The following is a 25,244-nucleotide window of genomic DNA, read 5'->3' on the forward strand; positions in this document are numbered from 1 at the left end:
GAGGGTCACCCAGGGATCGTAAGGATGAAGGGGTTAGCTAGAAGCTATGTATGGTGGCCACTCATGGACGCAGAAATTGCTGAGAGGGTAGGGAAATGCCAAGCTTGCCAAGAGTCCAGACCTCTACCCCCAACGGCCCCAGTCAGAGAATGGGAAAAGCCCCAGGGTCCCTGGTCAAGAATCCATATTGATTTTGCTGGCCCTTTCCACGGCCAAACGTTCCTAGTGGTTGTTGATGCATTTTCCAAATGGTTGGAGATCATACTCATGAAGTCCACTACGGCCGAAGCAGTAATCGCAACCCTGCGCCACCTATTCGCAACTCACGGGTTGCCGGACACTCTGGTGTCCGACAATGGGCCCCAATTCACGGCAGCCCAGTTTGAAGAATACCTGGCAGAGGAAGGCATCCGACATGCCCTCTCTGCGCCTTTCCACCCTGCGTCGAATGGCCTTGCAGAGCGTTCCGTCCGGAGCGCTAAGGAGGCATTGTCCAGGCTCAAGCCAGGTGACTGGCAAACAAAAATAGACTTTTTCCTAGCCGTCCAGCACAGAACCCCAAGCACGGCCACCGGGAAAAGCCCAGCCGAATTGCTAATGGGACGGAAACTCCGGTGCCCACTTGACCGCTTGAACCCCTATTACACACCCGAGGGTTACAAGGGGGAACTAGAAAAGACAAGGGAAATGAGCATAGGCGACCGGGTGTGGGCCCGAAACTATGGGGACGGCCCGAGTTGGTTCGCAGGACAAATAATAAAGATAACCGGCCCAAAATCGTACGTGGTAGAGCTACCAGACAACCGAGTGTGGCGGCGCCACATAGATCAGTTAAGGAAACGAATAACTGACCAAACCGAACCAAAAGAGACAGATAATGACCAATACCACTTTGAATCCACAGCTGACAATGACCCGGGGGAGGCGCAAGACTTAGCTGAGGTCCCAGAGTTCCAGCGACGCCATCAGGTCCCCGAGGGAAGCAGCAGGGAAAATTCCAAAATTAATCCAAGGCCGGATGGCCAAGAAAAAGAGTCGGCCAATAATCCGGAGCCCGATGGCCCAGAGAAAGAGCTGGGAGGAGAAAACAGCCCCTCCGACCAGCTCAAAACACCACCCAGAACTGAACCGCGCAGGTCAGAAAGAACTAGGAGACGCCCAGGTTATTTGCGTGACTACGTCGAAAAATAACATGTAAATAAATATGTAAATAGAGACAAAGTGTTTTCTGGGAGGGGAGGAGTGTTATGTATTAACGTTTGTACCTTTAAATATTTGAGCGGGAAATCAGCACGTTGCTGATTGGACGAAGCCTCCAGCAGAACTGTATAAAAGGAGAGGTTTTTCCCCCAGCCGGTTGCTGGGTTCACCCTATATTAAAGAGCTGTTGTCACTACCCTGGTCTCCAGCCTCGTTACTTCCAGAACTTAACAGTTGACTTTTCTTTTTACTAGATCATTTTTTCAGCTGTTTAGGAGCCTAGTGGTCCACCTCAGAAAACTCAGTTTTGCAGCAATTCTTCTCAGCCCCAAGGAGCCTGAGAAGCTGTCTCTCTTCTCTTTCTTTCTTTCTGTCTCTCCCTCTCTTTCTCTCTTTCTCTTTCTGTCTCTCCCCCCACCCCATCTATCTCTATCTATCTTCTGGAGGTTGGGGAGGTGAAAAATAGGCCATTTTTGCCTGGTTTTTTTTTGCCTCCTGGGGCGTCTGTGTGTCCCATTTTTTACCTTCCCTGCCTCCAGAATGTCTCTGCAGGCCAAAATTGTTGGTCTTACCTTTCAGTTCCAGCCCGCAGGGCTAGCGAAGGTCAGTCCTGCACTCAGCCAAAGGGTGGGCAGAGCAATATGGCCGGGGCAGCCTCGTGGTCCTGCATGGGCCGGATTAATGGCTTCGGAGGACCGCATGTGGCCCACGGGCCATAGTTTGAGTACCCATGCTATAAAGCCTTAGTAAGAGCACCCTCAGAATTTTTCATCCAATTTTGGTCACCACACTATAAAAAAGACATTGAGACTCTAGAACAGGGGTATCATAACATAACATAACATCAGAGTTGGAAGGGACCTTGGAGGCCTTCTAGTCCAACCCCCTGCCCAGGCAGGAAACCCTACACCATCTCAGTCAGATGGTTATCCAACATTTTCTTAAAAATTTCCAGTGTTGGGGCATTCACAACTTCTGAAGGCAAGTCGTTCCACTTATTAATTGTTCTAACTGTCAGGAAATTTATCCTTAGTTCTAAGTTGCTTCTTTCTTTGATCAGTTTCCACCCATTGCTTCTTGTTCTACCCTCAGGTGCTTTGGAGAACAGCCCCACTCCCTCTTCTTTGTGGCAGCCCCTGAGATATTGGAACACAGCTATCATGTCTCCCCTAGTCCTTCTTTTTGTTAAACTAGACATACCCAGTTCCTGCAACCGTTCTTCATATGTTTTAGCCTCCAGTCCCCTAATCATCTTTGTTGCTCTTCTCTGCACTCTTTCTAGAGTCTCAACATCTTTTTTACATCGTGGCGACCAAAACTGGATGCAATATTCCAAGTGTGGCCTTACCAAGGCATTATAAAGTGGCACTAACACTTCACGTGATCTTGATTCTATCCCTCTGTTTATGCAGCCCAGAATTGTGTTGGCTTTTTTAACAGCTGCTGCACACTGCTGGCTCATATCTAAATGGTTATCCACTAGGACTCCAAGATCCCTCTCACAGGTACTACTATTGTGCAAGGTACCACATATACGGTACTGGTGCATTTTGTTTTTTTGGCCTAAATGTAGAACCTTACTTTTTTCACTGTTGAATTTCATTTTGTTAGATAGCGCCCAATGTTCAAGTCTGTCAAGATCTTTCCCCTGCCACGCCCATCAAGCCACGCCCACGAACCGGTAGGGAAAAACTTTGGATTTCACCCCTGGTTCTGACTGAATGGTGGAGACTGGGGAATGGGTGTGGAACCTCCTTGGAACTGTTAAAAGGTGTTCCACACCCATTTGCACTATTCAGGTGAGCCTGAGGGCACAGGTGGCCTCAATGACTCTCAGAAAGGATGCAAATGACCAGCTGTCTGCAGGGAATATAAATCCTTCCATTCTCCACCATCCAGTCAGAGCTGAAGAAGCCTCTTGGATGAGAAGGGAAATGTCTTCAAGGAAAACCAAAGTCCAGTTGCCTTTGGAAAAAAGCCCCTTTGGGACTTGATGGATGGAGGCACCTGCTCCGTATTTACCTGACCTGGTTAAGTCGATGTCAGGCAACACGTCCCTCGAATGGAATAACTCAACGGGAGTGAGGTGCGTTGAAATCAGGTTTTACTGGGCTGAGGGCTCAAAATCATTCTGGATTTTCATAGATGAGGAAAGGACAAGAAACTTATCAAGGACAGATCCAGTCTAGAACTAAGGAGAAATTTCCTGACAGTGAGAACAGTTAATTGGTGCCTCTAGAAGTTGAGGCTTTTAAGAAGAGATTGGATAGCAATTTGTCTGGAATGGGTACAGGGTCTCCTGCTTGGGCAGAGGGGTTGGACTAGAAGACCTCCAAGGTCCCTTCCAACTCTGTTATTCTGATTTGGATGTGTCTGTTCTGCTCTCAGTGCCTGAATTGCTGTACAGAGCTAGCTGGTCCTTACGGAAGGCAGGAGGCAGGATATGGAACCCCTAGAAGGGAATCTCGCTAGCTCCGGGTTGAATGGCTGAGTCCTTGGGTCTCTTGGTGCTTGTGGGCGTTTTGTTACCTAGCCTTGTAACTTCATGGTGTTTGTCTGCATGGAGACAACCAAGCTCAGGGAGCACCAAGGACTCCACTTCCTGGACTGCTGAGGCTGCTGGACTTCCTCAGCCCCAAAACTCCTCTGTGAAAAAGGAAGGATCCCCACATCTGAACTCGATGCCAGGTGACCTCAGACATGCCCCTGTCCTGGCAGAGTGATACCGGTGGCTTTCCTCCCTGGGAGATCTCTTGAGGTTCTTGATCAGCTCACCTTCATGGCAGTTCTAGTTTTATTCTAGTTCTCTCTGATGCTCTGAAGGGCCATTAGAATGGCACAAACGGTCCATCTGTCCTTAAATTCTCAAGGAGAGGCCCACGGAAGTCGGGTTACCTCTTGCCCTTGTGTGTGTGTGGGGTGGGGTTACATGACCCCCCTTCTGTTTTTACCCAGTGTGGGCCTGGGTCGCATTTTGGTGTCATTGATCATTGATGCCTCCTGGTGGTCAATGGATTAAATGATTGGAAGAGTCAAGTGAATGTATAATAATGTTGGGGGTCTTCTAGCCCATCCCCCTGCTCCCCCTCTATACCCTTCCAGACAAAGGGCCGTCCGGTCTCTTCTTGAAAGCCTCCAGAGATGGAGCACCCACGATTTCTGGAGGGAACTTCTGCACCACGGCTAACTGTCCTCACTGTCAGGAAATTTCTCCTTAGTTCCAGGTTGCTTCTCTCCTTGATGAGTTTCCATCCGTTGTTTCTTCTCCTGCCCTCAGAGGCTTTGGAGAATAAATTGACACACACACACCCCTCTCTTTCTGGCAGCCCCTGAGATGTTGGAAGATCCCTATCATGTGGCATGTGCATGGGGGAAGTGATAGAGAACAGACGAAGAACCGAGGCCTTTTCTTGGTCTCCCTGGACTGACCCAAAGGCTCCGCTCACCCCATTGCAGTCCTCCAGGCATCCTTGGCAGCGTCTCTCCGTTACCTTTACCTCAATCCCTGGGCCTTGAGCTGCCTGGATGTTGCCTGGATCCTTGATACACATACACACACAGAGAAGAGACTGGCAAAATGTGGGGGAAGGGATGGAGGGAGGGAGGAAGGGAAAAGAGGGAGGGAGGGAGGAAGGAAGGGAGGAAGGAAGGAAGGAAGGAAGGAAGGAAGGAAAGAAAAATAGGGAGGGAGGGGGGAAGTAGGGCAGGGGTGAAATGCTCCCGGTTCGGACCGGCTCGGGTGATTCGGTAGCGATGGCGGCGGCTGGTTCAGATGACCGGTAGCAAAAATCCCTGGCCTTGCCACCCCCGCCTCTGCTGAGCCACACCATCAACAGAGGTTTTTTTTTTTTACTTTTAAAAGAAGGTTTTGCTTCAGCCGAAACGCCTCTAAAAGTAAAAAAAAATCCTTTGAAGATCCGCCCCTCAGCTGAAATCGGCAGAGCCTTTAAATTTAAAAAAAAATTTAAAGGCTACTCTGGGGATCTCACCTGAGTTCCTCATCAGCAGAACCTTAAAAAACATGTTTTCTGTAGAAAACATGTAGAAAACCTCCTTTTAAGAGATTCTAAGGCACTTACCTGATTACTGATGACCTCATGGCTTTTTTTCCAGCTGGAAAGCCACACTTTCGCTTTCAGCACCAGACAGAACTAATCTAAACTTAGCTAATCTATTTCATCACTGAGTGATTAATGCTGTCTGGCTTTCCTGGCTGAGGAACTCTGGGAATTGAAGTCCAAAATAAAATAAAATAAATAAATAAATAAATAAATAAATAAATAAATAAATAAATAAATAAATAAATAAATAAATAAATTCATAAATAAATAAATAAAAAATAAAATAAATAAAATAAAATAAATTAAAATAAAATAAAATAAAATATTTGTGCAGCTTTCTGAGATTTGTTGTGTTTCTGTAGTGTTTCACTCTAACTACACACACAAAATTTCAGAAAGCTGTATGTGGTATTTTGTGTGTGTGTGTGTGTGTGTGTGAGTTGTGTTGTGTGTGTGTAAAGTGTGAAAGTTGGTTTTTGAGCTTTTTGTGGCTGTGTGAAGTGTGAAGTGCAGTTGCTTTTACACTGTGTGTGAGTCTGTTGTGTTGTGTTGTGTTGTGTTGTGTGTGTGTAAAGTGGGAAAGTTGGTTTTTGGTACCTCTTATTGTTTTGTATACTTTGTTTATTATTTTTATTATTTATTGTTATTGGCCACGCCCACCCAGCCATCTGACCACTAAGCCACGCCCACCAATTAAGCCACGCCCACAGAACCGGTAAGGGAAAATTTTTAGATTTTACCCCTGAAGTAGGGCGATCGAGGAAGGAAGGAAGGAAGGAAAAATAGGGAGGAAGGAAGGGAGGGAGGGAAAGAAGAAGGGGGAGGGAGGGAGGGAGGAAGGGAAAAGAAAGAGGAAGGAAGGAAGGAAGGAAGGAAGGAAGGAAGGAAGGAAGGAAGGAAGGAAGGAAGGAAAAATAGGGAGGAAGGAAGGAGGAGGAAAGAAGAAGGGGAGGGAGGAGAGAAGGAGGAAGGAAGGAAGAAGGAAGGAGGAGGAGGGAGGAGGAAGGAAGGAAGGAAGGAAAATAGGGAGGAAGGAGGAGGAGAGAAGGAGGAAGGAAGGAGGAGGGAGGAGGAAGGAGGAGGAAGGAAAGAAAGAGGAAGGAAGGAGGAGGAAGGAAGGAAGGAAAAATAGGGAGGAAGGCAGGGAGGGAAGGAGGGGAGGGAGTAAGGAAGGAAAAATAGGGAGGGAGGGAGGGAGGGAAAATAGGGAGGGAGACAGAGGGAAGAAAGGGAGGGAGGGAGGGGAGGGAGAGAGGGAAGGTGGGGGAGGGAGGAAAGGAGGAAGGAAGGGAGGGAAAAGAGGGGGGAGGGAAAAGAGGGAAGGAGGGAAGGAAGGAGGGTGGGAGGCCCAGATTGCAGCTGCCAGGAGAGGTGACCATCTTAGAGGAGCTGAGCGAATAAGGGAACACGTCCATTTCTGAGGCTTCTCAACACTTTCCTTCATTGCTGGGCACCTGTGCTGGACAAGTGAGGCTCAATCCAGCTGAACCTCAGCTCAGGGCCTTATTGCGCACAATGGCAAGATTTGTGTGTGTGTGTTCATGTGTGCTGTAGCTCTTTGTGGCATCAAAAGTACTGCGTGGCACCTGCAAGACTGGTCAATGTGGTCATCACAGAAACGTTTGCCCACTGGGGTTTTATATATTTATTTAAAATATTTATATAGTCACCCATTTTATACCAATCTCTGGACGTTTGCCATGAAGGCACCAGGGGGAAACCGTTGTCACCAGGAAGGACTAAATACCACTCTAAAAAGCCTTAGTAAGACCCACCTAGAATCCTGCATCCAGTTGTGGTCACCTCACTATAAAAAAGATGTTGAGACTCTAGAAAGAATGCAGAGAAGAGCAACCAGGATGATGAGGGGACTGGAGGCTAAAACATAGGATGAACGGTTGCAGGAACTGGGCATGGCTTGTCTAGTGAAGAGAAGGACCAGGGGAGACAGGAGAGCATCTTCCAATATTTGAGGGGCTGCCACAGAGAGAAGGGGGTCAAAGCACTGGAAGATCAGACAAGGAATAGTGGAGGAAAACTGATCAAGGAGAAATTCAACCTGGAAATAAGGAGAAATTTTCTGACAGTGAGAAGAGAAGTTGCCTTCAGAAGTTGTGGGAGCTTCATCACTGGAGGCTTTCAAGAAGAGACTGGACAGCCATCTGTCAGAAATGGGCTAGGGTCTCCTGCTTGGGCAGGAGGTTGGACTAGGTGGCCTGCAAGGTCCCTTCCAACTCTCTTAATCTGAATTCTGTGTTCCTGCTGGGGGTCTGTGGTGGGGAGACCCTAAAAAGCCCACTTCCCACAAGAGATTTTCTGTCCTTTTCACCAGCAGGTGCCCTGGCCATTGTGGGAGGTGGTGGTAGTGGACAAATCTCCCCTCCCTTGGATGACCAAGAATCAGAGGAAACCCAAGAATGCCTCTCAGTAGCCCATTTATTTTGATTTTTTGGAGAGCAATTGATACTTTGCAGGAATGTTGATCACGCCCAATGCAAGGCATGGCTTCTCTATTTGGTGCCATAGGCCTCCACTTCACAGACGGTCAAGTAGTCCTTCCCAGGTAAGTGGAGAGTGATGTAGCGGCCTTCCTGCCCATTGCAGTAGATGGTGGTGATGGAACCCGGGCTGGTGTTCAGGATAATCCCACATCTGTGGGGCAAGAGAGGTCACGTTAGGAGAGCAGTCCTTGTGCCTCCCCCCGCCCCCCGCTGGTCACCCCAAGCTCACCCTGAGAGCACAACCCCCCCCTTCAATCTTCAAGGACAGCCCTATTTTAGCAGCAGTCCAGACCTCACATCCTTTGCTGCCTCGGGTTTTGTGCCTCCATTGTGCCTCTAATATTCTGATTAATTGGAAATATTAACCAACTGAGAAGACCTATGGAGGGGATCCCCCAGGGTCTGGTTTTTAAAAAACTTATTTTGATTGCTCTATGAAGGGAAATATCTCTTTTGCTCCCTTGTGCAATAGTTTAAGTGAAATATAATGATCAAGTCCATCTTCATTTGTGGGGTCCTTGGTGCTCTCTGAATTTGGTGGTTTTCTTGAAGGGGTTTCATTCAGTGATCACCATACAACATCATGCACTGATGATGTTACCTAGTTGGGTCATGAAACGCCTGCAAGAAAACCATAAAGGTCAGAATCCCGTGGTTCTCCTCCACCTCCTCCTCCTCCTCCTCCTCGACTCTGCAATTCCCACTCAAAACACTTTGGAAGCATATTTTCCACATCAAGAGCATCTCTTTGAGGTGCAGGGACCACCACAGCCAGGTGGCCTCATATCAGGAGCTTAACCCAATTCTGAAGGAACCCATGTTCTAGATTTGCAACATAAATGATAGCAAAAATTAAGAATCAGGTGGCATTCACACACTCCTCCAAACAACTGATAACACAACTTAGCCAGGTGCTACCAGGTCTTTCCCTGTCTCTTGGGGGAGCAAGAGGGAGGTGATCTCGCAATCTCCACACCAATGGAGTCAGGACACCTTGGTCCCCAGGACAAAGTCTGCACCTCATACTCAACAGCACCCCAAAATCAGTTGTGAATTCCGTGTGAGGGATGCCCCAAACACCTGGAGAGCCCCAGGGGGGGATGACTGGCTCTGAGCCACTTACGGAGGGTTGGCTCTTCCATGGTCCTCCAGGGAGTCTCCTAAGTGGACCTCCGCTTCATACAGCCTCTCGCCACAGCAGTCCTCCCGGTTTTTCACCAGCACCACCGAGATTTTGTGAGACTTCCCCAGGTCCACCAACCACCAGGGGTTTCTCTCGTTTTTGGTGTGGATGCAGGACTTGTTGTACCAGTCCCCATTGCAGTTCCCGTCCACGGCTTTGTCTGCTGACCCAACAATGTCATGCTGATGGATGGAAGACTGGCTGGTCGGCTTCCCTAAGGCCAAGTTTCTTCCCTCTGCGCCTGCAGGAGAGAATGGAGGAGAAAGTGGTGGGGAGAAGAAGAAGAAGAAGGGAAGGTGCAAAGCAAAGGTGGGTTTCAGCAGGTTCTGACCAGTTCTGGAGAACCAGTAGCAGAAATTTGGAGTAGTTCGGAGAACCTCTGGCTGGCCCCGCCCCCATCTATTCTCTGCCTCCCGAGTCCCAGCTGATCGGGAGGAAATGGGGATTTTCCCCTGGAGCGGGCTAGGAATGGAGATTTTACAGTAGCCTTGCCTTGCCACACCCACCAAGCCACGCCCACTGAGCCACTAAGTTCTCAGTAGTAAAAAAAATTGAAACCCACCACTGATGCAAAGCCACGAGGACACCCTCTCTCGGGGGGGGGGGGGCTGTGGGGAGAGTTTTGAAGGCAGAGAAAGTGGGGGAGGGAAGCGAGCTGAGTCCAGCTCTCCATGTCTTTGCTATTGGGGGAGGAATCCGCCTTGGCCTCCTCTTCCTCCCTCCCCACTTGGCTGCAAATTGGACATCATCACAACAGACTCAATGAGATCTCAAAGGAGCAGCCATTTAGCAGGCTTTATTCTGACCGGGAACATCCATCCCTAGCTATAAATACACGCAAGGTTGCTCCACGGGAGGCCTCGTGGGGGATGGAACTGTAGCCAGCAACAGTAAAAGATCCATTTGGCCTGAAGTTTGGTGGGCGATGATGCCCTTCCCCTCCCCCACCCCAGTTTTCCGTCCATAGGCTTCACCTCCCCAGTTCTCTCCAGGGGCCACCCAAAGGTTGTGTAGTGGATGTTTGTGGAATAGGAAAACATCAAAGGTACATCATAGAACACAGAATCCTAGGGATGGAGGGGAACCTTGGAGGTCTTCTAGTCTAACGGTGGTGGGTTGCCCCCAGTTCTATAGAACCGGTAGTAAAACCGGCAGGAGGCTCCGCCCACTGACCCAAATATCATCAAAACTCTTCTGCGTATGCGCAGGAGCTTCTTCTGCATGTGCGGGCACAACGTGAACTGGTAGTAAAGGTAAGTAGAACCCACCCCTGTAATCTAACCCTCTGCTTAAATAGGAGACCTTATACCATCCTCGTCAAATGGTTGTCTAATCTATTTTTGAAAACCTCCAGTGACGGAGAATCCACAACTCCAATAGCCATGACACTTAGACTTATATATAGCTTCCCAGGGCTTTAACGGTCCTCTCTAAGTGGTTTGCAAATGTCAGCCTCTGGCCCCCAACAATCTGGGTCCTCATTTTACCTACCTCAAAAGGATAGAAAGCTTAGTCAACCTTGAACCGGTCAGGATCAAACTCCTGGCAGTGGGCTGAGATAGCCTGCAATGCTGCATTCTAACCACTATGCCACCACGGCCCTTCCTCCCCTCCCCTCCCCTTCCTTCCTTCCTTCCCTCCCCTCCCTCCCCCCCTCCCTTCCTTTCCATTTAGCTCTAGCACTTTTTGGTTTTTCCTTGAAGACGTTTCTCTTCTCATCCGAGAAGCTTCTTCAGTTCAATTTGATGAGAAGTGAAACGTCTTCAAAAGTCCAGCTGCCTTTTGAAAAAGGATCTTTGGAAGCTGCTGGTATCTAAGAGGAGACTAGGAGGGGATTAAAGAGACTTTGAGATGGCCAGGATTACAACTATATCTACGTACACACAGCACACGCGGGTCTTCTGGTGGTCCTTACCTGTAGGTAGGGGTCTGCAACTCTGAGCTTCTGCAGGGCCTGCCAAGAGGGTCACAGCCAGCAGAGCCCCCCAGATGATGAGCTTCATCCTGCAAGCGAGGAGGGGAGAGATCAGGAAAGGCATGGCAGGGCCACGTAGGGACGATGAGGAGTTGGCTTCCTCTACTCAACACATTGGCCACACTGGCCATGGACCCAGAGGATGGTTGGAGATACTTTCAAGGTTCTGAAAGTCTGTGGAGCTCCTCAACCATCCAGGTCATGGTTGTCCCAGAGGGGCTTTTTTCCCCAAGGGGCTACTGGACTTCCTTTGTTTTCTTTGAAGAGGTTTCACTTCTCATCCAAGAAGCTTCTTCAGGTCTGACTAGATGGTGGAGAATGGAAGGATTTACACTCCTTGCAGACAGCTGGTCATTTGTATCCTTTCAGAGAGTCCTTGAGGCCACTTGGAGGCTGATCTCTGTCCTCAGAGTCACCTGAATGGTGCTTCCAAGTCCCTCAATGACCCTCTAAAAGGATGCAAATGACCAGCTGTCTGCAAGGAGTGTAAATCCTTTCATTCCTCACCATCCAGTCAGAGCTGAAGAAGCTTCTTGCATGAGAAGCAAAACGTCTTATTTATTTATTTATTTATTTATTTAATTTGATTTTTATACCGCCCTTCTCCCGAAGGACTCAGGGCGGTGTACAGGCAAAATAAAAACAACAATACAAATATACACAATTTAAATACCCTTAAAAAAACTTATTCAAAATTAGCCTGATGTTAAAAATCATCGTCAATTAAAACCCCATTTAAAATTGGTAAAATTCCCTTTTAAAATATCAATTAAGCCAGCCCCGCGCGAATAAAAAGATGGGTCTTCAGTTCGCGACGGAATGTCCGAAGGTCAGGTATTTGACGTAAACCAGGGGGAAGCTCGTTCCAGAGAGTGGGAGCCCCCACAGAGAAGGCCCTTCCCCTGGGGGCCGCCAGCCGACATTGTTTGGCGGACGGCACCCTGAGAAGTCCCTCTCTATGGGAGCGTACGGGTCGGTGGGAGGCATGTGGTAACAGCAGGCGGTCCCGGTTTTTCTTCAGAGAAAAACAAAGAAAGCCCAGTTGCCTCTTGAAAAAGCCCCTTTGGGACTTCAAAGTTCTGCCATTCTCCCAGAGGACCATCAAGAGTGTCCCTGAAATGGCTCCCCTGCCTCTTCCCTCCCTTGGCCTTTCCCACACACTGACCTCAATCCCATTAAAAAAATATCAAGGTGGGTTTATTGGAGTCTCTTTTTCATCTGCCCATTTTCTAGGTCCATCCCATAATTCCACCCACCCCTCCTTTAAGAGTGGTTAGTTCTTCCTTCTTTCCCCGCCACTCACCTCCTTCAATCTTTTGGCGAGGCCCAAAGGGCTGGATGTCCTTCCTGGAGGGTGAAGGACCGCAGCTTCTTTCCACCCGCAGGTGCTTCAGGTGAGCCCTGGACCTCCCTCTGACCAGCCTCGGTTTTATCCCCTTCCTCCCAGAGGAGTCCAAGCCAATCACAAGGAGGACAGGGCAAAGCTTGGCCTGGGTCCCAACTCAGGTGGAGTTTGACGTTTGCTTTGCTACAAGATTTCTCACCAATTTAGCAAATATGGTCTTCCCTCCCATATTTTCCCCACCAGGACCCGTCCTAAACTGGTGTTGACTCTGTTGCTGTGGACGGAACAATACACAGTTTTGTAGCAGGAAATGCTGCATTCACGTCCAACTCACAACAAGCCCTCAGCAAACAATTGCTGACTGGGGACTAATCAGTTCTAGATCTGAATCATAACTTTGGTAAGATTTGAAATGCTCCATTGATTCTCTCTCTCTCTCTCTCTCTCTCACACACACACACACACACACACACACACACACACGGGGCGGGAGGAGTTGAATTTCACAAGATCTCTGCATATTATGAATAAAATAGGGACATTATTTCATTGGGGCAATTTGCATAGCACTAAAAATAGATCAAAAGCAAAACCAACTTTTCAAAACTCTTGGGTGCCACACCTGAGCCAGGGGGATCTCTAAACTCAGGGCTTCCCATCCCCCAGGAGTGAGCTGTTTATTCGGAAACCAGGCCGCACAACAGTGGACTGGCACACATGCCCACATGCAGTTCCATGCCAGCTGCATGCATGCCAGCTTATCACTCGTGCAGCCCGGTTCGCCTCTCCCCCCAAGCCAGGCCACCAAAGATTGGGGAGACCGCTGTCCAAACTTGGCAACTTTAAGACTTGTAGACTTCCGCTCCCAGAATTCTCCAGCCAGCCATGCAAAATCATTGCAAAAAGCTATTGTGCGGGGAAGAATTAGAAGTAGACAGATTGACAGACAGATTAACAGAGTTGGAAAGGACCTTGTAGGTAAGAATAAGAATAAAAATAAGAATAATTTAATTTCTATACCGCCCTTCTCCCGAAGGACTCAGGGCGGTTTCCAGCCAAGTAAAAACACAATAAAACATACAATATACAGTTCCTAGAAGTGGAATGGTCTGATATATAATGGATTGGAAGAAATGTATTTTCTTTGTTTCTGGAAGGGGAGTTGAGGTTTTAAGGAGTGACTATGGATTATGATTTGTGTTATATTTTAATTTTTGACTGTTAGTTTTATACCCTGTATTCGGTTCTGGGAAGTCCCGGGGGGGTGCGGGGAGGGAGGGGGAGGGGGGTATGAGGGTAGAAAATGGATTGATGGTTAATGTACAGAGATGATTGAAGATGTATAATCAATGTAAGATCGGAGCTGCCTGGCTACCACTTCAGAATGATGGGAAGGAGGGAAGGAGAAGAGAGAAGGAGGTAGGAAAGAGAAGAGGAGGAAGAGGAAAGGAAGGAAGAGGGATAGAAGAGGGAGAAGAAAGGAGTAGGGAGGAAGGAGGAGAGGATGTAAATAAGAGAAGGGGAGGATGGTCGTGGAAAGTAGAAGAAGGTAGAGAAGGGAAGAGAGTTAAAGGAAGGGGGTGGTGACCGGGCAGGTCCGATTAATTGTATATGATGGTATACTAAATATGTTATTGGATATGAATGTTAAAATAAAACTTTAAAAAAAACCCCATACAATATACAGTTAAAAAACCCATTAAAAACCTATTCAATTTGGCCCATTAGTTAAAATACACACTAGAACCATAAAAAACCCAATTAAAATTACTAATAGTTTTGATCATCTAGTCCAACCTCCCACCCAAGCAGGAAACCCTATACCAGTGATGATAATAATAATAATAATAATAATAATAATAATAATAATAATAATAATAATAATAATAATAATAATAATAATAATGTTTTAATTTGTATACCGCCCTTCTCCCGAAGGACTCAGGGCGGTGAACAGGCAAATAAAATACAAACAGAAACATACACCATAATTAAAACAACCCTTAAAAAACTGATTCAAATTAGCCAAAAAATTTAAAATAACCTTACACCCCATAAAAATTACAGAATTTAAAACCCACAATTAAAATTTAAAATTTAGAATTTAAAATCAAGCCAGTCCAGCCAAACGGAATAAATAAGTTTTAAGTTCGCGGCGAAAGGTCCTGAGGTCAGGTAGTTGTCGAAGCCCGGGAGGAAGTTCGTTCCACAGGGTAGGAGCCCCCACAGAGAAGGCCCTCCCCCTGGGGGCCGCCAGTCGACATTGTTTGGCTGACGGCACCCTGAGGAGTCCCTCTCTGTGGGAACGCACCGGACGCTGGGAGATAGAGGCCGGCAGTAGACGGTCCTGTAAGTAGCCCGGTCCTAAGCCATGGAGCGCTTTAAAGATGGTAACCAATACCTTGAAGCGCACCCGGAAAACGACAGGTAGCCAGTGCAGTCTGCGCAGGATAGGTGTTATGTGGGAGCTTTGAACCGCTCCCTCAATAACCCGCGCAGCCGCATTCTGGACTAGCTGAAGTCTCCGGGTGCTCTTCAAGGGGAGCCCCATGTAGAGAGCATTGCAGTAGTCCAGACGAGAGGTAACGAGAGCATGAGTGACTGTGCATAGGGCATCCCGGTCCAGGAAGGGACGCAACTGGTGGATCAGGCGAACCTGATAAAAAGCTCTCCTGGAGACGGTCGTCAAATGATCTTCAAAGGACAACCGACCATCCAGGAGCACGCCCAAGTTGCGTACCTTCTCCATCGGGGCCAATGATTCACCCCCGACAGACAGCCGCATCTGCAGCTGACTGTACCGAGGTGCCGGCATCCACAGCCACTCCATCTTGGAGGGATTAAGTTTGAGCCTGTTCCTCCCCATCCAGACACATACAGCTTCCAAATACCGGGATAGCACTTCGACAGCTTCGCTAGGGTGGCCCGGGGTGGAAAAGTACAGCTGGGTATCATCAGCGTACAGTTGGTATCTCACCCCGAAGCCACTGATGATCTCACCCAACGGCTTCATATAGATGTTGAACAGGAGGGGTGAGAGAATTGATCCTTGCGGCACCCCACACATGAGGCACCTTGGAGTCGATCTCTGCCCCCCTGTCAACACCGTCTGCGTCCGGTCAGAGAGGTAGGAGGAGAACCACCGATAAACGGTGCCTCCCGCTCCCAACCCCTCCAACCGGCGCAGCAGGATACCATGGTCGATGGTATCAAAAGCCGCTGAGAGGTCTAATAGGACCAGGGCAGAGGAGTAACCCTTATCCCTGGCCCTCCAGAGATCATCCACCAGTGCGACCAAAGCTGTCTCCATACTGTATCCGGGCCGGAAGCCGGACAGGAACGGGTCTAGATAGATAGCTTCATCCAGGTACTGGGGTAGCTGACATGCCACCACACTCTCTACAACCTTCGCTGTAAAGCGAAGATTGGAGACTGGCCGGTAATTCCCTAAAACAGCTGGGTCCAGGGAAGGCTTCTTGAGGAGAGGTCTCACCACCGCCTCTTTCAAGGCAGTGGGAAAGACCCCCTCCCGCAAAGAAGCATTGGCTAACCTTTTCCGGACCGAGTGCCCAAAGTACGTGTGTGTGCCCAAATTCCCAAAATGCAATGTGCCTATGGCCCCCACACATGCACAAACAATCCTCCACGTGTGCCCTGCCCTCCGCACATGTGCGTGCGCCCCCTCCCGCTGGCCCGAAGACCAGCTGGCCGGCGGGAGGCATTCCCGCATGCGTGGTGGAGCTGAACTGGGGCAACAGTTTGCTTGCCCACAGAAATGGCACTGTGTGCCACCTCTGGCACGCATGCCATAGGTTCGCCATCAAGGCCCTACACTTTTTCTGACCGATGGCAGTCCAGGGATGAAGCTCCCACAACTTCTGAAGGCAACTTCTGTTCCATTGGTTGATTGTTCTCACTGTCAGAAAATTTCTCCTTATTTCCAGGTTGAATCTCTCCTTGGTCAGTTTCCATCCATTCTTCCTCATCTGGCCTTCAGGTGCTTTAGAAAATGGGTTGACCCCCTTCCTCCTCTCAGTGGCAGCCCCTCAAGTATTGGAAGACTGCTATCCTGTCTCCCCTGGTCCTTCCCTTCACTAGACTAGCCATGCCCGGTTCCTGCAACCGTTCATCGTATGTTTTAGCCTCCAGTCCCCTCATCATCCTGGTTGCTCTCCTCTGCACTTTTTCTAGAGTCTCAACCTCTTTTTTATAGTGTAGTGTAGTGTACAGTGTGCAGTGTATAGTGTATAGTGTAGTGTAGTGACCAAAAGTAAAAGAGAACCAGGCCACCAAAAGAACCTGGTCACCATCAAAGCTGGCATCAGCCAGAGCACAAAACGACTGGAAGAATCAGTGCAAGATCAGAAGATGCGGAGGAGGGACCACCACCTGGCCCTTAGAATCACCAAGAATTGGACATGACTGAATGGATCACATCATCATCCTCATCCTCATTAAGTAATAGCAATGGGCAAATTTCTGTCCAGCTTTGTAACAGAAGAAAAAACTGCAAGCAGAAATCAATCTTTTAGGTTTGACAAGAAATTCTTGGCTCCAGCCATTTATTCCGAATATACCTGCAATGTATTCAGTAGCTTTTTACTCCTACGTACTCAACATGGGACAGCAGTTCATACTCCGAAATCTCCAGACTTCCTCATTAGAAGAATTTTATGAATGCACAGCAGGGTTTTGGAGCACGTTAAAGTTCGTAATGTCCCTACATGAAATAGTTGACTTATGAGTCTGATAAAAATGCAGGAAGAAATAAAAACATTCCCAGTCTAACAGATGGGCAAGATTCCCAAGCTGTAATGATCAGGGACTATTGCATATTTGTGCTTTTTTTTTTTTTTTTGCTTCTGGTGGAGATTTATAAGCCACGAGCAACATTTGAAACAACGAAGTCAGTAACGCTTTGCCACATTTCAGCTCACCAATGATGAAGAAAGAGAAAAATCTGGAGCAAGAAAGAAAGATCTAAAAAGAGTACAGAGCAAAAACGACGATCAGGGGACTAGAGACTAAAACATATGAAGAACAGTTGCAAGAATTGGGTGTGTCTGGTTTACTGAAGAGAAGGACCAGGGGAGACATGACAGCAGCTTCCAATATTTGAGGGGCTGCCACAAAGATGACGGGGGTATGTGTGTCAACCTTTTCTCCAAAGCACCTGAAGGCAGGACAAGAAGCAATGGAGGGAAGCTAATAATCAAGGAGAGAAGCAACCTAGAACTGAGGAGAAATTTCCTGGCACTCAGAACAATTAGCCAGTGGAACAGCTTGCCACCAGAAGTTGTAGGTGCTCCATCACTGAAGGTTTTTAAGAAGAGGTTAGACAACCTTCTGTCTGATGTGGAATAGGGTTTCCTGCTTAAGCAGGGGGTTGGACTAGAAGACCTCCAAGGTACCTTCCAAGCCTATTATTCTAAAGAAGGATTCTTGGCCTGAAGGAAGATATCCAAGAGAATGGCCCCAGCAAGACATTCACCAAATATAAGTCCTCCAGAAAGGTTTCACTTCTCACCTAATTTGGACAGGTTCCTTAGCTGAGTAGGCAGAGTTTTGGTGGGCTGTAAATGTTCCAACTCCTGAATCCTTTACATCTCAACATCGGCCGTGACTCAAGTTCTAGACCGCTCTACCTGGGTGGCTGAGAGTCTTCATCGCCAACAGGAGAAGAAATTGAGCAGGGACAAGGACTCTTTATTTATTTATTTATTATTTATTATATTTGTATACCGCCCTTTTCCCGAAGGACTCATGGTGGTTCACAGCCAGTAAAAGACAAAATACATATAATACTCTCCGTAACTACAGACCAGAAAGATGTAGGTAAGGCTGCAAGCAAGACCACTGATGGGAAATAAGGCACAGAAAACCTTGCAGACCAGGAGACGAGGGTCTACCAAGACCACCACCCCAAGTTCCTTTGTAGAAGGAGAGCCTGGGTATGTCTAGTTTAATGAAAAGAAGGACTAGGGGAGACATGATAGCTGTGTTCCAATATCTCAGGGGTTGCCACAAAGAAGAGGGAGTCGGGCTGTTCTCCAGAGCACCTGAGGGTAGAACAAGAAGCAATGGGTGGAAACTGATCAAGGAAAGAAGCAACTTAGAACTAAGGAGAAATTTCCTGACAGTTAGAACAATTAATAAGTGGAACGACTTACCTGCAGAAGTTGTGAATGCTCCAATACTGGAAATTTTTAAGAAAATGTTGGATAACCATCTGTCTGAGATGATGTAGGTTTCCTGCTGGGCAGGGGGTTGGACTAGAAGGCCTCCAAGGTCCCTTCCAACTCTGTTGTTGTTGTTGTAGCCCTATTAGTCTATGGAGTCAAAAAAAATCACAAGAAATTTGGTAGCATCTTTTTCAATACACACGGTTCATTCAAGGGTCTGGAGACTAAAACGTAAAGAACAGGTGCAGGAATTGGGTATCTGTAGTCTGGTGAAAAGAAGAATTGGGGGTGACATGATAGCAGTATTTGAGGGGCTGCCACAAAGAAGAGAGAGTCAACCTGTTTTCCAAAGCACCTGAAGGCAGGTCAAGAAGCGATGGGTGGAAACTAATCCAGGAGAGAAGCAACCTGGAATTAAGGAGAAACTTCTTAACAGTGAGGACAGTGAATGAGTTGAATGACTTGCCCCCAGAAGTTGTGGGTGCTCCACCACTGGAAGTTTTTAAGAAGAGACTGGACAGCCACTTGTCTGAAATGCTACAGGGTCTCCTGCTTGAGCAGGGGGCTGGACTAGAAGACCTCCAAGGTCCCTTCCAAATTTGTTATTCTGTAAAAGCTGCAGCTCAAGGATTCTGCTTTCGGGGGGAAAAATTGTGGGTTACAAAAGGTGCTATCAGAGCCCTCAGAGTTCTCCTTTGAAATTCTGATTTGCCCTCCGTTTTCCAGAGTCCTGCAGTCAGCCAAATGTTCCTTTTTATTTCTTCTTCAAGCCTCTGGTCACATCCCTGCTGGCGGCTTTGATCAGCCATTCACAGGTCACAGTGACTGGCGTCTTGAAGGAGCCAATTCTGCAAGATCAGATGAAAATGATGAGATTTTAGGAAGGAAGGTGTCACAAACACACACACACACACACACACACACACACACACACACACACACACAGAGTCCTTATTCCTAGAGCAGCCAGAACGTTTTAGAAGCGTTCCCAGATCTGTTTTCCGAAACTCATGAGTTCTGTAGACTTTCCGTTCCAGATCATTAACACTCTTTCACCACTGTTGGCTCTAACTCTTTTGTGGCTTTCTTGTAAATGTTGCCACACCACAAAGAGGAGGGGAAATACAACTCCTAGCCACAAGAAGACAAAGGGAAGCCCTTGACCCCAGGTGAGTCATTTTCACAAGGAACTGCGATGTATACCAGCCACTCAGCTGAATGCAAAATGTCAATAGACCACAACTGAGATCCATAATCTGCTCTTTAATTAATTGGGTGAGCTGGAAGTGGTGCTGACAAACCTCGATTTATTTATTATTTTTGCTGAAACAGACTCACATGCCCCTCCTACCATCTCACCAAAGAGGCAAAAACTTCCAACAGCCCAACGGAAAAGGGGGGAAAAGGTATCCATATTTTCAAAAATGAGGAAAGGAGGATCCAGAGAATCACCTCCTAAGTGATGTCCAGAGATATTCGGGTGTGGATGGCGGGGGACACTTATTAACAGAGTTAGCAGAGGAGGCTAAGTTGACGGCTCTGCTTGAAGAGCACAATTCATTTCTATTTGAAAACCATTTTTGAGGACTTTTGACGAATATGAAACTCCACAATTTCTGGAGGGAAGCTGATTAATTGTTCTCACTGTGAGGAAATCTCACCTTAGTTCTAGGTTTCTTCTCTCCTTTTTTTTTTAATTGAAAAAGTTTTAACAAACAAAAACATTTCCCCCCCCTTTTCCCCCCCTCCCCCCGCAAACCCCCTTTCCCCCTCCCTTCACACACACACACACACACACACGGCTTCCTGGGTCAATCACAAGGTATTGTTATACATAAACCAAACATAGAATAAAATTTTCCCTTCTAATCCAATTAACCTCATCCAAGTCTTTTCATTTCCCAACCCCCCCATTACATAAAATAATACTTCCTAATTATTCAAAGGCAATCTGATATTTCTTAATCTGATATCGGTTTTGTAAATAATCAATACATTTTTTCCATTCAATTAAATATCTTTCCTGCGTATTGTCTTTCAAAAAGGCTGAGATTTTAGCCATCTCAGCCAAGTTAGTAACTTTCAATATCCATTCTTCTATTGTAGGTAACTCTTTTTTCTTCCAATATTGTCCAATCAACAGCCTTGCTGCTGTTATTAAGTTCAAAATCAATTTCATCTCAGTCACTGTACAATCCGTTATAATTCCCAAAAGGAAAAGTTGTGGCAGGAACTTTATCTTCTTCTTCAGGACATTTTGAATAATCCACCAAATTCTTATCCAAAAGGCCTTGATTTTCTTGCAAGGCCACCAAATATGAAAATATGTAGCGTCATCACAGTCACACCTCCAACATTTCGCTTGGATATCAGGATACATACATGATAATTTTTTGGGATCTAAGTGTCATCTATAAAACATTTTATAAAAATTTTCCCTTAGATTCTGTGCTTGTGTAAACTTAACATTTCTAACCCAGATTTTCTCCCATGTTTCCAACATTATTGGTTCCTGAATATTCTGTGCCCATTTTATCATACAGTCCTTTACCAAATCCTTTTCCGAATCTATTTCAAGCAACACATTGTACAATCTCTTTATATGCTCCTGGGTCTGATTTCTAATTTGCTTTATTAAATTTTCCTCCCTTTGCATTATACCAATTTTTTGATCTTCTTTCCATCTAGCACTTAGTTGCCTATATTGAAACCAAGTATATTTCCTCCCTTCTTCATTTAATACCTGTAAAGATTTTAATTGCAAGCTACCTCCTTCAGCATATAAAAGTTCTTTATAAGTAATCATTTCCTGTTTCTGTTCTATATTTATATTCTCTATTGCATGTCTGGGGCTTGCCCATATAGGAATCTTATAGTCTAGTTTACAGGAATATTTTTTCCAGACACGCAAAAGAGCACTTCTCAACACATGACTCTTAAAAGCCCTTTCCACTTTTTTTTTCATAAAATAAATACGCATGCCATCCATATAGTAAGTCATAACCTTCTATATTCAAAAGTCTTTCTTCCGTTAAATTAAACCAGTCACTTATTACTGAAAGGGCTACTGCTTCATAATATAGTTTAAAATTAGGCATTTTTAGGCCTCCTCTTTTCCGTGAGTCCTGAATTATTTTCATTTTTCTTCTCTCCTTGATTAGGATTTTTTTCCTCTTTCCCTTCCCTTTCCCTATTTTCCCATTATTTTCATTTTTCTCTGCATTTCTGCATTTTACATTTTAATAAACTAACAAAAAAAATTTGGGGAGGGGAGAAATATTCAGTGGGTACAACCGATCTTCCCAGACTGAGTTGGGTATGTGGTTGTCACCCATCCTTCTTTCCCAGGCACACCTTGGGATCATCGGTCTCCCCATGCTGGAGGGATCCCTTCTCAGGATTAACCTAGATTAACCATGATTTGTCAGCCAGCCCTTTCTGTCTTCCCCCATTTTACCCCTTTGGTCTAGGATTTCCCCTTGGGCCAGTCCTGACGGAAAAGCTACTCACCGTTAGCAGCTGGACTTGCAAGTCGCTTCTTGGCTGCAGAAGCCCCTCCCCTCCTGCCTTGGTTAGCTTGAATTTATTTGGCCTTTATCTGTTCCCATCACTCAAGCTTTGGTCTCTCAGGCATGGCCACACTACAAACACCGTCCGTCTTTCTGCTTTTCACTTCACTGGATTAAACAAATAGCCTGAAGTCCAAGACTCAGAGACCAAGCTGCCCTCTTTTGCTTGGTTAAAATAGCAATTATTTGAAAATTGGGAAGATTCAAAGTTAGAACATGAATTGGCCCTAATGCCAGAATACAGAATAATAGAGTTGGAAGGTACCTCATAGGTCATCTAGTCTAATCCCCCCCCACCCCAAAAGGAGACCCTACGCCATTTCTGACAGATGGCAGCTCACTCTCTTCTTGAAAGCTCCCTCAACTTCTGAAGACAACTTCTGTTCCATTGGTTGTTCTCACTGTCAGAAAATTTCTCCTTAACCAAATGAGCTAGACCAGATTCTAATGGGAACAGATGAAAAATTAATTAGAGGATATACAATCATTTATTAAATTACAAATAGGAGGAAGAACAAGTAAAAAACCTATGATAATTTGGGCTAAGAATTTTGGCTATACAACAGATGTGGACAGGTGGCAGAAATTATGGGATAGAGATCATAAACTCACATTGGCAACAGCATATAAAGAAAACCTCTATAAAATGTTTTATAGATGGCATTATTCACCTGCAAGGTTAGCAAATATGTATAATAATAAATCTGTCACAGGTTGGAAATGCAACCAAATACCAGGCTCATAATATCATATATGGTGGACGTCTCAGAAAGCAAAAAAATACTGGAAGAAAATACACATGTGGCTGGAAATTATGACAAAACAACACATAGATTTGAAACCTGACACATTTTTGTTGGGCCTGCTTCCAGAAAATTATTATAAAGGTAACACAGATTTAATTTTACATATCCTAACAGCAGCCAGGATTGTATATGCATAATACTGGAAAAATCCAGAAACCCTACAGATGACATTATAATCAAAAAAATTCTGGAATTTGCAGAAATAGATAGGTTAACCCTAAAAATCAAAGGAAAAGAAGACTCGGAATATTTTATAACATGGGAACTATTCTATAAATGGTTAAGTGACAGATGCTGAGGTTAGAGGAATGGATTTATGTGAAATATGGACTACATGAGAAAGAAAAACTGATGAGTAAATATTTTGATGGTTATATACCATATTTTTTGGAGTTTAAGATGCACCAGAGTATTAGATGCATCTTAGTTTTTGGGGAGGAAAATAAGAAAAAAGCTGATTGGCCAACGGATCGACCTCCCGGAATACCCCTAATGTTCCCAGAGGTGAACTTTAGCAACAGGTTCCTTGGTTGTGAGCTCTGTGCCGTGCGTTTTTTTCAGCCTCGGAAAGCTCCGTTTGAGATGGGGGTGAAATGCTCCCGGTTCGGACCGGATGGCCCAATTCAGTAGCGATGGTAGTGGGTGGTTTGGAGAACCGGTAACAAAATCCCTGCCCACCCACCCCAACCCATGCCCAGCTGAGCCGTGCGATCATCAAAGATTGTTTTTTTTTTTTTTTACTTTTAAAAGCATTTTTTCTTCGGCCAAAAAAATGCTTTTAAAAGTAAAAAAAAGCCTCTGATGATCGCACGGCTCAGCTGGGATCATCAGAGGCTTTTAAAAGCATTTTTTACAACCTCTTCAGCCAAAGAGGTTGTAGAAACAATGCTTTTTTTTTTCCGGGCAAATTTTTTTTATTTTCCATAATAATTCCCACAATTTAACCAGTGTACAGTACAATCACTTATCCAACTATCGATCCTATACTCAGATTATGCTCAATCAGGCCTGCTCGGTCGCCACTCCCTTCCTTAATCCTTCCTACCCTTCTCATCCTTCTTCTACTTTCCCCACCATCCTCTCCTCGCTTTCCTACTTCCCCTCCTCTTTCCCACTTCTCACTTCCATCCTTTCTAACCCTCTATCTTCCCCTCCTTCTTCTCCTCCTATCCTTTCTTCTCCCTCCCTTCTTTCCTACATATCTACCTGCCTACCTACTTTCTTCCTTCTTTACTCCTCTTTCCTTACCCTTTCCCTTCCAGAATGGTTACCGAGCAGCCCCGACTTTACACCATTCCAACTTGTTTAATTCTACCATTATTCCTGTACAACGGCAATCAATTTAGAATTTATTAATTTATTTATTTATTTAACCACATTTTTATACCGCCCTATCTCCCGAGGGACCCAGGGCGGTTTACAGCCTGATAAAAACATACATATAAATACAAAATAAAACTCCAATTAAAAAACTTATTAAATAAGACCGAATATTAAAAAATTGCGATAAAAATAATAAAACCCCGTTAAAACCAAATTTAAAATTTTAAATTCTAGTCCAGTCCCGCGCAAATAAATAGATGTGTCTTAAGCTCGCGGCGAAAGGTTCGAAGGTCAGGAAGTTGACGAAGTCCTGGGAGAAGTTCGTTCCAGAGGGTGGGAGCTCCCACAGAAAAGGCCCTTCCCCTGTCGCCAGTCGGCACTGCCTGGCTGACGGCACCTTAAGGAGTCCTTCCCTGTGAGAGCGCACGGGTCGGTGGGAGGCAATCGGTGGCAGCAGATAATCTTCCACCCCCCCCCATTTCCCCCCTCCCCCCCGAGACTTCCCAGAACAGAATACAGGGTATAGTAACTAACAAACATAATCCATTATGTTTGAATTATGGATATAACATCAAACATATTTCATTTCATACCATCACACTATCAATTCCCTTCTTTCTTAAACTCTAATACATAGCAATTCCTAACTTCACTGAAAAAGTAATTGGTATTTTTTAATCTGATACTTATTTTGAATATAATCGATCCACTTTTTCCATTCCAAAATATATTTTTCTTGTGTATAGTCTTTCAAGTAGACAGAAATTTTTGCCATTTCTGCTAAATTTGATACTTTACTAATCCATTCTCCAATTGTAGGTAAGTCTTCTTTCTTCCAATATTGTGCAATCAATAGTCTTGCAGCAGTTATTAAATTCAAAATCAGTTTTGTCTCTATAACAGTGCAATCTGGAATTATTCCTAATAAAAAGAACTGTGGAACAAACTTGATCTTCTTTTTCAAAATGTTCTGCATAATCCACCATATTTTAATCCAAAAAGCTTTAACTTTTTTGCAAGTCCACCATATATGATAATAAGTAGCATCCTCACAATCACATCTCCAACATTTTGCTTTCACATTTGGATACATACATGA

The 25,244-nt window shown here is 45.7% G+C and overlaps 1 protein-coding gene across 1 annotated transcript in view; it reads right to left on the minus strand.

Annotated features, from left to right (window-relative positions):
* Positions 1-25,244, minus strand: part of LOC131194146 (uncharacterized) — a 64,429-nt gene that overhangs the window by 25,355 nt on the left and 13,830 nt on the right. The window contains exons 4-7 of the mRNA XM_058174803.1: positions 10,861-10,949; positions 8,886-9,186; positions 7,775-7,913; positions 4,630-4,739 (exon numbers count right to left, since the gene is read on the minus strand). Coding sequence (XP_058030786.1) covers positions 4,630-4,739; positions 7,775-7,913; positions 8,886-9,186; positions 10,861-10,949 — 639 coding nt within the window. The remainder of the gene's footprint in view (positions 1-4,629; positions 4,740-7,774; positions 7,914-8,885; positions 9,187-10,860; positions 10,950-25,244) is intronic.

The sequence above is a fragment of the Ahaetulla prasina genome, chromosome 3 (genome assembly GCF_028640845.1).
Source record: "Ahaetulla prasina isolate Xishuangbanna chromosome 3, ASM2864084v1, whole genome shotgun sequence".
Lineage (NCBI taxonomy): Eukaryota > Metazoa > Chordata > Lepidosauria > Squamata > Colubridae > Ahaetulla > Ahaetulla prasina.